General features: G+C 48.4%; 2 protein-coding genes across 2 annotated transcripts in view; both read left to right on the forward strand.

Moving 5' to 3' along the window:
* Positions 1-5,697, forward strand: part of slc39a14 (solute carrier family 39 member 14) — a 63,686-nt gene extending 57,989 nt beyond the window's left edge. Inside the window, exons 9-10 of the mRNA XM_056275911.1 lie at positions 582-766; positions 2,390-5,697. Of these exons, the coding sequence (XP_056131886.1) occupies positions 582-766; positions 2,390-2,542 (338 nt within the window). The 3' untranslated portion in view covers positions 2,543-5,697. The remainder of the gene's footprint in view (positions 1-581; positions 767-2,389) is intronic.
* Positions 5,698-6,021: 324 nt separating this feature from the next.
* Positions 6,022-15,662, forward strand: part of ascc2 (activating signal cointegrator 1 complex subunit 2) — a 46,964-nt gene continuing 37,323 nt past the window's right edge. The window contains exons 1-3 of the mRNA XM_056275554.1: positions 6,022-6,097; positions 7,590-7,708; positions 15,501-15,659. Of these exons, the coding sequence (XP_056131529.1) occupies positions 7,622-7,708; positions 15,501-15,659 (246 nt within the window). The 5' untranslated portion in view covers positions 6,022-6,097; positions 7,590-7,621. The remainder of the gene's footprint in view (positions 6,098-7,589; positions 7,709-15,500; positions 15,660-15,662) is intronic.

Here is a 15,662-nt window from a genome sequence, read left to right on the forward strand (position 1 = left end):
TTTTTTCAAAAGTAGGTGCCAATCAATCAAATTCAGGTATTGTGTAGATTTTTAGCCTCACAAACTTCAAATAGTACTTTCAAACTCAATGCTGAGATCCAGAGGGGCGACACGGTGACCCAGTGGTTGGCGCTGTCGCCTCGCAGGAAGAAGGTCCTGGGTTCAAACCTCGGGGTTGTCCAGCCTTGGGGGTCATCCCAGGTCGTCCTCTGTGTGGAGTTTGCATGATCTCCCCGTGTCTGTGGTGGGTTTTCTCCGGGTGCTCCGGTTTCCCCCAACATCAAAAAGACATGCGTGTTAGCATTAATACTCCTGTCTGTGCCCCGGAGCAAGGCATGGCAAGACCAACTGGAGTTGGTCCCCGGGTGCTGCACAGCGGCTGTCCACTGCTGCTAGCTACACTGCTAGGATGGGGTACATGCAGAGAGGAATTCCCCTATGGGTTCAATAAAGTATACCAGTCACTTCTATCAGAGTAACAGCTTGTGTCTAGAGAGCTCTTCAATGTTAGTTAAAAAACATTTCTCCTTCTCTCTCTCTCTCTCTCTCTCTCTCTCGCTCTCTCGCTCACATACCACTAGGAGACTTTGTTATCCTGTTGAATGCGGGCATGAGCATTCAGCAGGCTCTCTTCTTTAACTTCCTGTCGGCCTGCTGCTGTTACCTGGGCATGGGCTTTGGGATTCTTGCAGGTAACAGCTTCTCCCCCAACTGGATCTTCGCCCTGGCAGGGGGCATGTTCCTGTACATCGCCTTGGCAGACATGGTCAGTGGTACAAGTGTGTGTGTGTGTGTGTGTGTGAGAGAATGTGGTCGATTGACGGGTTTGTGAGTGTTTGTCTGCCCGTGTGGCTGACGGTATAATGAATTACATGATGGCCAGTGGTCAGTAGCTGAACCCTGTTGACCACATTTCAGTCTTTGTAATCACTCTTTCTCGCTCTCGCGCTCTCTGTCTCTCTCGCTCTCTCTGTCTCTCTCTCTCTGTCTCTCTCGCTCTCTCTTGCTCTGTCTCGCTTTCTCTCTCTGTCTCTCTCGCTCTCTCTTTATCGCTCTCTGTCTCTCTCTTGCTCTGTCTCGCTCTCTCTGTCTCTCTCTCTCTGTCTCTCTCGCTCTCTCTGTCTCTCTCTTGCTCTGTCTCGCTCTCTCTGTCTTTCTCTCTCTCTCTGTCTCTCTCGCTCTCTCTTTCTCGCTCTCCGTCTCTCTCTCGCTCTCTCTGTCTCTCTCTTGCTCTCTGTCTCGCTCTCTCTGTCTCTCTGTCTCTCTCGCTCTCTCTGTCTCTCTCTTGCTCTGTCTCGCTCTCTCTGTCTCTCTCTCTCTCTCTGTCTCTCTCGCTCTCTCTTTCTCGCTCTCCGTCTCTCTCTCGCTCTCTCTGTCTCTCTCTTGCTCTCTGTCTCTCTCTCGCTCTCTCTGTCTCTCTGTCTCTCTCTCGCTCTCTCTGTCTCTCTCTTGCTCTCTGTCTCTCTCTCGCTCTCTCTCACTCTGTCTCTCTCTCTGTCTCTCTCGCTCTCTCTCACTCTGTCTCTCTCTTGCTCTCTCTTTCTCGCTCTCTGTCTCTGTCTCTCGCTATCTGTCTCTCGCTATCTGTCTCTCTCTGTCTCTCTCTCGCTCTCTGTCTCTCTCTCTCTCTGTCTTGCTCTCTGTCTCTCACTCTCTCTGTCTCACTCTGTCTCTCTCTCTCTCGCTCTCTCTGTCTCTCTCTCTCTGTCAATTCAATTCGATATGTGCTTTATTGTCATGACATACGTTTGTGTACATATTGCCAAAGCAGGTAAAACAACAACAACACAACAATGATTATGATATTAAACAACAACAGTAGCAATAGGTGCCGTCACTCTCTCTTGCTCTCTGTCTCTCTCTCCGTCTCTCTCTCGCTCCCTCTGTCTCTCGCTCTCTCTGTCTCTGCATAATATTCTTTCTTTGCATAATATTTGCAAATTCTGTCTTTGCGTGATGTTTCTTTTGACCCTTTGAGAGTATGCGACTTGAACCACTGTTCCTAAAAAAATAATAAAAAAGAAGACTTTTTTGGACGTCTTAATGTAAAGGAGTTGCTCATGTTGATGTTGTGAAATGGATGTCTCTTTGTTGAGTTTTTTGATCTATGTAAAATAAAGAGTTGTTTAAAATTCAAAAAAAAATTTATCTGTCTCTTTGTCTCTTCCTGTCTCTCTGTCTCTCACTCTCTCAAATCAATTCTGTTCAATTCAAAGGGCTTTATTGGCATGAAAGTTTTACAACAATGTTGCCAAAGCATCAGAGATACAGTTTGAACGGGACACAATAACACTAGTAATGAACACCAACACAACATTGTAACAATCAGTAAATCTCCGTCTCTCTCTCCATTGCTCTCTCTGTCTCTCTCTCTGTCTCTCTCTCTCAGTTCCCTGAGATGAATGAGGTGAGTCGTGAGGAAGAGGAGGCCGGGGGCAAGCGCTTCCTTCTGACCTTTGCCATCCAGAATGCTGGCCTCCTAACAGGATTCTCCATCATGCTGCTCCTCACCACCTACTCTGGACAAATACGGCTGGAGTAGCACCGGAGACACCCGGACCAAAACTGCTCTGGACTCATGGGAATCAGACCCCGGGCCTTAGCTGGTTTATTCAATTATACCTACACTGGTCCCAAAATTGGACCCAGACCAAATTTGGTCAAAAGAGAGCCCTCCCAGGGTAATTTTCCTCCCCCCTCAGTACCCTTTATCCCCCTCAGATCCAGTTTTATCCAGTTTCCAGTAGTTACTCACAGCCTAATGTGGAGAATATGCTGGTTGTGCGGCAGGAACGCACCTCTGTCAAATTTTGTATACCTGTTCATATGCAGTTCCTTTATGCAGTAGATTACTGGCAGATGGGGAGAGGAGGGCAGCTTTGTTCCTTCATGTCCCTTCTTTTGACCAGGCCCCCTGCCATCAGTGAACTCCTCCCTCTGCCAGTTTCAGATAGAGTCTACATCTAGTCTTCAGCTAAGACAAGTCTACAAGACATGACAAGACATTGTACACCATTTACTCGGACCATGAACTGATGTGCAATACTCCCCCAATAACTCAAATTGCCCCTTATACCCAGGATACTGGCAGGCCATTTGGGCTCTGGCTTCTTCCTCCTGCTCTGATCCTTCTCCCATTGGACGCAGATGAGCCTCCTGTCTAGGTGGAGGCTATCTAGACTCAGTAGACGGTGTTTAAATTTAGATCAGACACCCCCTGTGTGCACACAGCTCATCCAGGAGTGGGATAAGCACCGTCAGGTAGAAGCAGCTGCTTTTAGACCTACTATTTTAGACCTGTTCTGTTTCTTCCCTCGCTGAACATAGGCGCCCTCGTCTACACCATACAAAAAAACAAACATGGACTCGAACTGGAACTTTTAATCAAGTGTTGAAAGCAAAATGACTTAAATTTGACTTTGGTCTGTTTTGTGCATTGATAGATTATTTTTAAGTAATTTGCAAAAACATGAAAATCTGGAGTCTTTTGCAGACCAGATGTGGGCAGGTTGCTGGTGATGTTGGAGCACTGCATTGTGGGACAGAGTCTGTTTGGAACGGCATACTTTCTCTCAGTTTAGTGCGCTGTTGTGTCGGAGACATCTTCACCACGTACTGTAGTTTCCGGTCCCTGAGCAGGTCTGGACCTGTGCTGTTCCGTGTGACCGTTCTCAAGTGCATGTTATCGGTGGCTTGTATCCCACTCTGATCCTCCCGGTGTCCAGAGCGTCTGTGTCCAGTAGCTAGCCGTCTGTGCCCTTCATGACTGTAGCACCAACGCGTCTTTTAAACTGCCTTGTTTTCTTTGTGTTTTGTGTTTTACTTCTGAATTGCTCCTGGTCTCGGACCCTGCGGATGCTGTGTGATACTATATTCCTCATTCACCACATGTCCCGTGTAGTTCTTCCTTTGGTACCTGGCAAGTCTCAGAGCATTTCTTTTTACGTCTGTTTGATAGTCAGTAGAATACTGCGTTTGGACTCATAGGCACACACACTTTGCCTAAACCTTTGTGACCTTATAATAACTCATAATAATATGCTGTATGGATAAGGTTTCTTATCGTGGGAAATACCTCCTGCTTCTCCTGCATCTCCTGCTCTGCTCCTCTGCATTTTGTTTTGTTTTGTTTTTGTTTTTTGTTCTGTTTTGTTTTGCTTTGTTTTGTTTTGTTGTGTTCTGTTTTGTTCTGTTTTGTTTTGTTGTGTTATGTTTTGCTTTGTTTTGTTTTGTTTTTGTTTTGTTGTGTTATGTTTTGCTTTGTTTTGTTTTTGTTTTGTTGTGTTATGTTTTGTTGTGTTATGTTTTGCTTTGTTTTGTTGTGTTATGTTATGTTATGTTGTGTTGTGTTGTGTTGTGTTTGAAACAAGGGGAACCAGGAAACTGTACTGGTATCCGTTCTGCTATGAAGCGGCTGACTGGGCTGAGGTACTTGTGCAGTGTTGCGGTTGGGTGTGGTCCGGATGGTTCTGCCTGTAAGTAAGGGGGCCGTGCTGAAAGCCGAGGTGAGTGTGGGGAGGACTACACAGCCGCACAACATTCTGCAGTGTGCAGGCGAGCTTGACTGGGCTGCTGGAGAGCTGGCTGCAGTTGACCCGGGAGTGACTGGCTTGTTCTGTGCGTGGTCGTTCATCAGAACCTTGACGTTCTTTAATAATGAAATATGAATATTTGAAGATTACAAGATAACCCAGCAGGGAGCTGGAAGCCATAAGTTGCAGTAGTATTCGACGTACTCAGAACTTGCAAGATGGGACATTCTTACTTTTCTCCCAGATGGAAAAGGGAAACCAAGCAATGAAACCTCGGAGCGCAGATGGCTGAGGACGGGTGTCTGAGATGCTCTGAGATCTGAGGGTATGGATGGGATATTTCATGTCTCTGTGCTTCATTGAGCCATGCGCACACCAGGTAGATCATGTGGTTTGATTCCCAGTGAGCCATTGGGTCATTGCAGTGATGCGATGCCATTAAGTCGTCGTTTCTGCCCCATGCTTCCTGGTAAGACTGTCTTTAAGATACTGTATAACCGTTCATAAGTTACTTAACGAGGAGGAGCACAGCTGACAAGGGTCAGGAGCACCTGCTGCCTCTGCAGTGTGTGCTGTTCAACACTGTAATGGGACAAACCGTGACTCCAAACACCCTCTTACTCTTCACACCGTGGCTGCCCTGGCAGCAAGCGGTGGCTGATGACGTCAGGCGGCGTGAAGACACCGCCTGACGTCATCAGTCGTTCGTAGTACAGATGTGTTCTTACACACCCGTGGACTGTTGGAGCCGCGAGGTTTGTCTCGGGGACCAGTGTCGAGCCTGGGGAAGCCCTGAATGTAGACACCGGTTGGCTGGCACTGATGTCTCTGTCTACTTCCTGTGACGAGCCTGGGTGACGGCTCGTCACAGGAAGTAGACGATAGAGGTTAGGGGAAGGAATTTCAAATAACCATCAGGTTTTGCTTGAGGCTGTGGGGCAGTCTTGTTACCTAAAAGCTGTTGCATGGGTGTGCGAGAACACATGTGTGCGGAGGCCTGGTGAGCGAGGCCACGGCTGGTGGTGGTGCTGTGGGAGACTGGTGTGCACAGCGCCCCCCTCAGTGTTGCTCCTCATGTAATTTATGGGAAACCTCGTCAGCCTTGTGTCATGCAACTGTGTGTGTGTCTGTGTGTGGGGGGGGGTTTATACATAAACATCCATTTCCAAGAAAACGAACTGTTTGAGTGTCCTTGTTTTTTTTCTGTGGCTGATAAGTTTAATTTATTATTATTATTATTATTATTATTAATTAAGCCTATCAACCTAATCGCCAACCCAAAAAACACCCGTTCCACTAGAAACGTTTTTGTAAACGCGTGGCACTGCCACCATGATGGCGCACAAGATGACGTAGAGATGGACGGTGACTGCTCCTCAACACGGCGCTGTGGCTGTTGCCCACTAGGGGGCAGTAAGCGCATTAACTGCGGTCCCACTACGCAGCTTTACTTTAAAAGAAACCCAGCTCACTTCCGGTCTGACCGGGGAACTGGGTGAAGCCCGTGGCGACGCGCTGGCGGTGGCTGTGTAATGGCGTGAGACGAGAGCAAGTCCCGCAGACAGGTGAGCTGCTCGTGGCCGTGCGTGTGTACGTGTTGGCGAAGGTCGCGGCCGTGTGTCGGGGCCAGCTAATGGCGGCCGGTGCCGGGCGGGCCGGCCGGCACACGGCCGCCATTAGCTGGCCCCGATACACGGCCGGCTCGCTGTCGGTGGCTCTGGCTCGGTCAGCCAGCCTACCGTGATCATGTGTTGGCCCCCACCTGCTCACTGACACGCGTCCCTACCGCCCTACCGCCCTACCGCCCTACCCTGGTTGGCGTTGGCCGCTAGATTCCGCACAGCCGCCATCCCGCTGGTTACACGCTGCCGCGACCACCGCGGCTGTGGACGGGAGGTGTCTTACGGGCTGTGGACGGGAGGTGTCTTAGGGGGCTGTGGACGGGAGGTGTCTTAGGGGCTGTGGACGGGAGGTGTCTTACGGGCTGTGGACGGGAGGTGTCTTAGGGGGCTGTGGACGGGAGGTGTCTTAGGGGCTGTGGACGGGAGGTATCTTAGGGGGCTGTGGACGGGAGGTATCTTAGGGGGCTGTGGACGGGAGGTGTCTTAGGGGGCTGTGGACGGGAGGTATCTTAGGGGGCTGTGGACGGGAGGTGTCTTACGGGCTGTGGACGGAAGGTGTCTTAGGGGGCTGTGGACGGGAGGTGTCTTAGGGGGCTGTGGACGGGAGGTATCTTAGGGGGCTGTGGACGGGAGGTATCTTAGGGGGCTGTGGACGGGAGGTGTCTTAGGGGCTTCGGACGGGAGGTGTCTTAGGGGCTTCGGACGGGAGGTGTCTTAGGGCCTGTGGACGGGAGGTGTCTTAGGGGCTGTGGACGGGAGGTGTCTTAGGGGCTTCGGACGGGAGGTGTCTTAGGGGGCTGTGGACGGGAGGTGTCTTAGGGGGCTGTGGACGGGAGGTATCTTAGGGGGCTGTGGACGGGAGGTATCTTAGGGGGCTGTGGACGGGAGGTGTCTTAGGGGCTGTGGACGGGAGGTGTCTTAGGGGCTTCGGACGGGAGGTGTCTTAGGGGCTTCGGACGGGAGGTGTCTTAGGGCCTGTGGACGGGAGGTGTCTTAGGGGCTTCGGACGGGAGGTGTCTTAGGGGCTGTGGACGGGAGGTGTCTTAGGGGCTTCGGACGGGAGGTGTCTTAGGGGGTTTCGTCTTTGCAGGAGTGTCCGTGTTTCCGTCGCCGCAGTCAGTCTTGCGACGTGTTGTGTGTTCTCACTGCCGCGGTGTGTTGTCCTGCTAGTGACGTCTCCCTGTCTAGTGACGCCGTCACCAGCGCGGCTCCCCGCGTCACCAGCGCGGCTCCCCTAAGCTGGCGGCGCGCTGCGCGGTAGCCAAGCGGAGGGAGGCCCGCCGGCGGCGGCGGCCCAGCTGGTTGAGCAGTGACCATTGTGCTGTGCTGTCATGATGAACTGTACGGTGCAGCCGCTGCCCTCTTCCCCGGTAGTAGCGCAGCAGGCGCCGCACAGTCCCGTGTTCCCCCTGAGCGCCGTGTGGTTTTTCTGCAGGAGCAGCGAGAGCAGCGAGAGCAGCGGAGGCCATGGCGTGTTCCAGAGTGCCGCTGGATGAGCAACAGGTGACGGAGCCCAGCGGAGCCCTGGGGAAGGGGCGTACCTTGCCTGCTCTGGTGAGACAGCCCTGCTAAAGCTCTAGGCTACATATTGTACAGTAATCATGTGGTGGAGTCCAGAACTAGACCAGGATCTCTCAAAGACCACTTCGAACGATTAAAGCGCAGTATAATTATGAAGGCTGTGTATGACTGACACAGGAAACGAGACCATCAGTGAGTAGATGGTTCTCAAACGTTTTTGACGGAACGAATTCACATTAACCGGGTAGTCTGCACACCACCCGCTTGGATGGTTAATGTGGACGGAACGAACCTGCAACTCATCTTTTTAGGATATGTGGATATGTAAATCAGCAGCAGGCCTTTAGCCTAATGGCTCATGAAGTGAGGCCATGTGAGGAATCGCAAGTTGTGGTAAATGAAAGAGCAGACGTTGGCGATATCATTCTGTTTTTAGATCAACATTCCCCCCACTTGTATAACGAGGCTATTAGCATCAAAGAACACACACATGAGGCCTCCTCCTCCTCCTCCTCTCTATCTGATCCCTGATATGAATGAATAGCCTACACATTTGACAAGGGTGAAAAGAAATATCAGTCTCGGCCATCTCCCATCAGGCTGCTATAGCCTACTCTCACTGGAGACATGCGTCATTCAACCAATCCCAAATGGAAACCCCTCTGTGGACAGACTGGTAAATAACACTTTATGGAAGAGGGGTACTGGCGGGGGGAAACACTCAGACTAGATGATATGAAAACAGAGCGAAATTCGTTTTGTAAGCCCAGTATGTAGGAGCAGAAGCAGTGAAAACTTATGTCCAAATGCAATTCCTGTCTGCCAATCAGGCAAGAAAAATGAATGAACAGGCCATACCTTTCACATGCACTTTTACACAACCACCAAGAAAGACACAAATACACATTAACCATCCAAACGGGTGGTGTGCAGACTACCTGGTTAATGTGGATAATGTGGTTCGTTCTATCCACATTTACCGCCCAAGCGGGTAGTGTGCAGACTACCCGGTTAATGTGCAGATAACCCGTTCTGGCAGGTAATGTGCACATTAACCGTTTTTTCACATTACCCGTAACATATATATATATATATATATATATATATATATATAATCAGGGGAGGTTTCTGTAAGACAACAGGTGAAGAGAACCAGTGAATTAGAAAATAGATATTGCTGTATGATGATTCCAAATGCTTGTCTCTGCATCAAATTCCCTGCAAAATGTCACTAAACAATTTATGGCACACAGACAGTATACATAACCACAATAAAAGATGCAATACGTCATATCACTATTTGTCTTTTAAGGATATCGAAAAATTAATTCACACTTGAATTTTCTGCCATCTAGATTACTGTAATTTCTCTACTCTGGCCTCAGCCAAGCCACTTTAAACCATCTTCAACTGGTTCAGAATGCAGCTGCTAGACTAACTAGAATTAAACTACAAACTGGAACTAGACTACTAACTGGAACTAGAGTACTAACTAGAACTACTAGACTACTAACTAGAACTCGACTGCGAACTAGAACTAGCTGTAAGTCCCATATTACCCCTAGTCATGCATCCCTCCATTGGCTTCCTGTAAAATTCCAAATAATCTATAAGATCTTATTGATTACTTTTAAAGCACTGCATGATCTTGCCCCCAGTTATATATATATATATATTTATTTTTTTTATTTTTGTGGATTTTTCTCCCCAATTGTACCCGGCCAAGTACCCCACTCTTCCGAGCTGTCCCGGTCTCTGCTCCACCCCCTCTGCTGATCCGGGGAGGGCTGCAGACTACCGCATGTCTCCTCCCATACATGTGGAGTCACCAGCCGCTTCTTGTCACCTGACAGTGAGGAGTTTCACCAGGGGGATGTAGCGTGTGGGAGGATCACGCTATCCCCCCCCCCCCCCGAACAGGCACCCCGACCGACCAGAGGAGGTGCTAGTGCAGCGACCAGGACACATACCCACATCCGGCTTCCCACCCGCAGACACGGCCAACTGTGTCTGTAGGGACGCCCGACCAAGCCGGAGGTAACGCAGGGATTCAAACTGGCGATCCCCGTGTTGGTAGGCAACAGAATAGACTGCCACACTACCTGGAAGACCCCCCAGGTATATTTCTGATCTTCTCATTCCTCTTCCCGATCACGCCGATCCTCAAACCTCGGTCTTTTATCCATCTCTCACTCAGGCTGCAAAACACGAGGTGGCCGCGCCTTTGCAGTCTTTGCCCCGAGCCTCTGGCATAATCTCCCCCAGTCCATTAGACTCGCTGAATCTTTGGACCTTTTTATAGATCCCCACCCCTGACTTCTGTTTTGTTTGTGTTTTAGCTTGGTCTGTTACTTCCTGTGCCATGTTTTTATTTTATGTATTTATTGGTATTTTGTGTATAGGGTGTAAAGCACTTTGTAACTGTATGTTTTTAAAATTGTTACATAAATCACTTGCTTGCTATATATTCAACTCAATTCAATTTATTGACATTAAAAACAATGTGCAGGGACATTGTTAAAAATGAAATAAGGGCTGTGGCTTCACCAATCAGTGCAATACAGACACAGACAAACACAGCAAACACAATATAAGATATACACACATGAAGACCAAAAGCTAGAAATAAGTTAAAAGGGAGCTGGAGTACAAAATATTTAAAAATACCCACAGACATTCAGTGGGTGGCCAGGTTCAGGTGGGCAACAGCTTGTGGAAAGAAGCTGTTTTTGAGCCTGGTAGTGCGGGCTCTGAGGCTCCTGTAGCGCCTCCCAGAGCGCAGGGGGTGAACAGTCCATGATTGGGGTGGGTGGGATCTCTGCTGATGCTCAGACCCTTTCAAAGGCAGCGTTTGTGATAAATGTCTTTTATGGCTGGGAGCTGGGTACCGGTGATATGCTGGGCCACCTTGACGACCCGCTGCAGAGCCTTCTGGTCTACTGAGGTGCAGTAATCTCAATCTCGTCTCTGTAGGCTGTCTCGTCATTGTTGGTGATACGGCCAATGACTGTGGTGTCATCTACAAACTTAACTATAACATTTGAAGGGTGAGTTGGCAGGCAGTCATGGGTAAAGAGGGAGAAAAGGAGGGGGCTCAGAACACAGCCTTGAGGGGCACCTGTGCTGAGGGTCAGGGTGGAGGAGGAGTGGTCACCTAACCTAACAGACTGAGGTCTGTTGGTCAGGAAGTCCAGGGTCCAGTTACAGAGGGAGGGGTTGAGGCCGAGGGAGAGGAGTTTGGTGGTTAGTTTGGCGGGGATGATAGTGTTGAAGGCAGAGCTGTAATCTATAAACAGCATCCGGATGTAGTATGTGTTAAGTTCAAGGTGGGTCAGAGCAAAGTGCAGGGCAGTGGCAATGGCGTCCTCAGTAGACCTTTTGGGATGGTAGGTGAACTGATGTGGGTCGAATGTGGGGGGGATAATGTTTTTGATGTGAGCCAGAACCAGTCTCTCAAAGCACTTCATGACAGTGGGGGTGAGTGGTGTGGGTTGGTAGTCATTCAGACGTGGATGTTGGTTTCTTGGAGACAGGAATGATAGAGGTGGTCTTAAAGCATGCCGGGACTATGGATTGGGACATTGAGAGGTTAAATATAGTTGTGAAGACCTCAACCAGCTGGTCAGCACATTCCTGGAGGACCCGACCCAGTGTGCCATCTGGTCCGGCGGCCTTCCATGTGTTCACTCTGTGCAGTGATTCTCTGACCTCTTCGATCGATAGCGTTAGCACCTGGTTTTCTGGGTGGCTGGGGATTTTTGTGGCCGAGTCAGTATTGTCCTTGTCGAAGCGGGCATAGAAATGATTTAGCTCATCTGGCAGAGAGGCATCATGTACAGTGGGACTGCAATTGCAGCTTTTGTAGTCTGTGATAGACTGAATGCCTTGCCACATTCACCGGGGATCAGAGTTATTGTGAAAGTGGTCCTCTATTCGTAGGGAATATTTATGTTTGGCTGTTCTGATGCCCTTTTTGAGGTTGGATCTGGCTGCGCTGTAGGCCTCACAGTTACCTCACTTGAACGCTGCATCCTGGACTTTCAGCAGCTGCCGGACCTCACTGGTCATCCAGGGTTTCTGGTTTGGAAAGGTGCAGACTGATTTTTTTGTTGTGACACTCTCAGTGCAAAAGTTAATGTAGGCTAGTATGGCAGATGTCTGTTCATTAATGTCTATATGGGAGCCATGGGTAGCTGGATGTGCAAAAATACTCCAGTCTGTGTTGTCAAAACAGTCCTGGAGTTCAGACACTGCTCCTTCTGGCCAGACAGGGATTGTCTTTACTGCTGGCTTGACCCGTTTTATTAGGGGTTTGTAGGCTGGGACCAGGAACAGGCAGAGGTGGTCAGAATGCCCCAGATGAGGGCAGGGAGTAGCTTTGTATGAGTCCTTGATGTTTGTATAAAGATGGTCCAGGGTGTTTTGTCCCCTAGTGGGGCAGGAGACATGCTGATGGAATTTGGGCAATACAGCCCTGAGGTTAGCCTGATTAAAGTCACCACCTATGATAAAGGCATTGTCCGGGTGTTTGGTCTGTTGTCTGCTGATGGCACATTGTAGCTGCTTAAGTGCTACCTTAGCATTAGCATGTGGGGGGATGTACACAGCGGTGATGGTAATGGCCGTTAGCTCCCTGGGCAGGTAAAAAGGCCTGCACTGAATCATAAGGAGCTCCAGATCAGCAGAGCAATGCCTTTCAACGATCTTTATATTGTTGCACCAAGAGTTATTGACATAAATACTCAAACCTCCTCCGCGGATCTTGCCAGAGTCCGCTGTCCTGTCAGCACGGAAGGCTGTGCAGCCCGCTAGCTTGACTGCCGAGTCGGCTATGTTGCTGTTGAGCCAAGTCTCCGTAAACATCAGCAGACAGCAGTTCTGCAGCCTTTTCTGAGAGGACAGCCTGAGTCTTATCTCGTCCATTTTGTTAGTTAACGACCAGACATTAGCCATGAAGATGCTGGGGAGGAAAACTTTGAAGGGAGCGCTACTTAGCTTAGCATGTAGCCCACCTCGTTCCCCTCTCTTCTGTTTACGTTGCCGACGGGGCAGCGTTTCCACTGCGAGGCCGGTGAGCGGATAATATGGATGGGGGAGTTGTCCGTGATGGTGGAGGGAAGTGAGTAATCCGTTCTGAGGTTTAAAAGAGCGTATGACAATTTATCCACCCCAGACGAACTGGTCTCTCATTACAACGATGGCCTTTATAGTATTTTAAACAATATCGCTTCTTTAAAAACCTGCTCTGTTTCCTTTACCCACTCTTCTTCTCGGTTTGCGCCAGCTTAAAGCTAAAGGCCGTCGCCTGGAACGCCTTTACACGAAAACTGGCCTTGTTGTTCATGAAGACGTGTATAATGACCACATACTTCATTATAAGGAGGCTCTGTCCACAGCCAAATCGTCTTATTATGCAAATTTAATTAGATCAGGTGAAGGGAACACTAGAGGCCTGTTTTCTGTGGTAAACACTATTTCATGGCCACCAGACACTCTCGCACCTCAGCTGTATTCAGTTGCTGAATGTAATGTTTTCATGACCTTTTTTAATGCCAAAATTGAAAATATTAATCAGCAATTGACCTCGTCAAACAATACTGCATACAGTTCATCTTATTTACCCTCTTATGTTCCCCTCTCTTCTTCACTATCTAGTTTTAAACTCCCAACTGTTGCAGAAATATCTGGTCTTATTCGCAAATCCAAATCATCTACCTGTCAGTTAGACCCCCTACCTGCTCATTTAGTAAAAGCCTGTCTACCTTCTCTATCCACTTTTATAACTGATATCATACATTCCTCCCTTACCTCTGGTCTTGTTCCCTCATCTCTCAAAACAGCTGCAATAACTCCAATACTCAAGAAACCTGGTGCAGACCCCAACAATTTGAATGATTTTCGCCCAATCTCAAATTTATCGTTTCTTTCTAAAACACTTGAAAGAACAGTCGCACCTCAGGTACACGCTCACTTGACTAACAACAATCTGTTTGAACAATTCCAGTCTGGTTTTCACTCCATGCACAGTACGGAGACAGCATTGGTGAAAATCAGTAATGATCTTTTGATGGCAGCCGACTCTGGGCTCTTAACCATACTTGTCCTCTTTGACCTGAGTGCAGCCTTTGATACTTTCTCACACAACATCCTCCTAGAAAGATTAGCTTCCATTGGAATAACTGGCAACCCCCTTGACTGGTTTAGGTCATATCTCTCTGGCCGCACTCACTTTGTTCAACTTAACAATTTGAGATCTCAGTCCTTTGCTGTTACTACCAGTGTTCCTCAGGGCTCTGTATTGGGACCCCTCCTATTATTTACCTACTATCTCTTGGCCACATTTTCAGGAAATTTGGCATTCAATTTCACTGTTATGCGGATGACACCCAGCTTTATCTATCCACCAAACCTACCTCCACTCTTCCGCCCACTTCCCTTTCTGACTACTTACTAGAAATCAAATCCTGGTTTTCATACCACTTCCTCAAACTTAATAATGATAAAACTGAGGTCCTCCTACTAGGCACTAAATCTATTTTGGCCAAACCTGATAGTTTTTCTCTCACTATTGACAATTCTATAGTTCCACCATCACCTCAGGTTAAGAGTCTGGGTGTCATCCTGGATAGCACATTATCTTTTGAAGCCCACATCAACAATGTTACTGGGTCTGCATACTTACGCCTACGCAATATTAATCTTCTTTGCCCATCACTTACACCTAAAAGCAGCGCCATACTCACTCACACCCTGGTTACATCCTGTATTGACTACTGCAGTTCTATCCTCTTTGGTCTTCCCCTCAAGTGTCTTCATAAACTTCAGTTGGCCCAGAATTCAGCTACCCGTATCATTAGCAGAACTCCTTCCATAGATCATATCACTCCTGTTCTTCAGCAACTCCATTGGCTCCCTGTTAAATACCGTATTGACTTCAAGATCCTGCTCCTCACCTTTAAGGCCCTTAATAACTTAGCTCCTTCATATCTTTCCGAACTCCTTCATATCTGCACGCCTTCCTGCACTCTCAGATCCTCTTCTGCTCTCCAACTCACTACACCATCGGCCCGCTTGACTACCATGGGGGCTAGAGCCTTCAGTCGTTCTGCACCCCGCCTATGGAACTCTCTCCACATGAAATTCGCAACATTGACTCCCTTTCAACCTTCACATCCCATCTCAAAACGCACCTTTTCAAACTGGCATATTCAGTCTGATCCACGCTTCATTGAGTATTGTGCAGATGTTGATTTTATACATATCTGTGTTAACTTTTTACTGTCTGCCCTGCTTTGTTTTGATTTTACGCCATCTAATACAGTGCTGCTTGTTTTTTTGTTTTGTTTTTTTTACTGTGTTCTGTAAGGTGCCTTTGAGTGTTTTGAAAGGCGCCCACAAATAAAATGCATTATTTTTATTATTATTACTTGTAAATAAACTAAACCTAACATAAATAACAAAGAAAACATAGCACTGAATGAGAACATTCACAGACAAAACATAGCACTGAACAGGGAGCCACAGTAGCCGCTGCATCCAGCGCGCCACCATCTTGTACTATATCTCGCAAACCCCGTTTTTTTTTTTTTAAACACCACTACATCTTTCTCTTGCCACTCCAAAACCAATGCAGGAGGTACCAGAGGGGGATGCAGATCCTGGAAATGAGGCAATGCGAACTGAAATTGTTCTCTTGTGAAACACTACTGCTTCTGTACACAGAGGTGCACTAAGTCAACATGAATCCAAAACCTGCAGCAGCTGCAACTAACACAGACTTCCCCAACCTGTCAGTCAGTCATCCACAGCCTCTTTCTCATTTCAGCACCCAGAGAGAAAGGAGGAGCGGTGTTTTGTGCCTTACATGCCTCCGCCCGAGGATGGCTCGCCTGCTCAGGTGGAGGAGTTTTTGGAACATTCCAGATTCATTACTGAGGACCTGGAGTGGCTGCTAGCATTGCCCCATGACAAGTTCTGGTGTCAGGTG

The sequence above is a fragment of the Lampris incognitus genome, chromosome 1 (assembly GCF_029633865.1).
Source record: "Lampris incognitus isolate fLamInc1 chromosome 1, fLamInc1.hap2, whole genome shotgun sequence".
Taxonomy (NCBI): domain Eukaryota; kingdom Metazoa; phylum Chordata; class Actinopteri; order Lampriformes; family Lampridae; genus Lampris; species Lampris incognitus.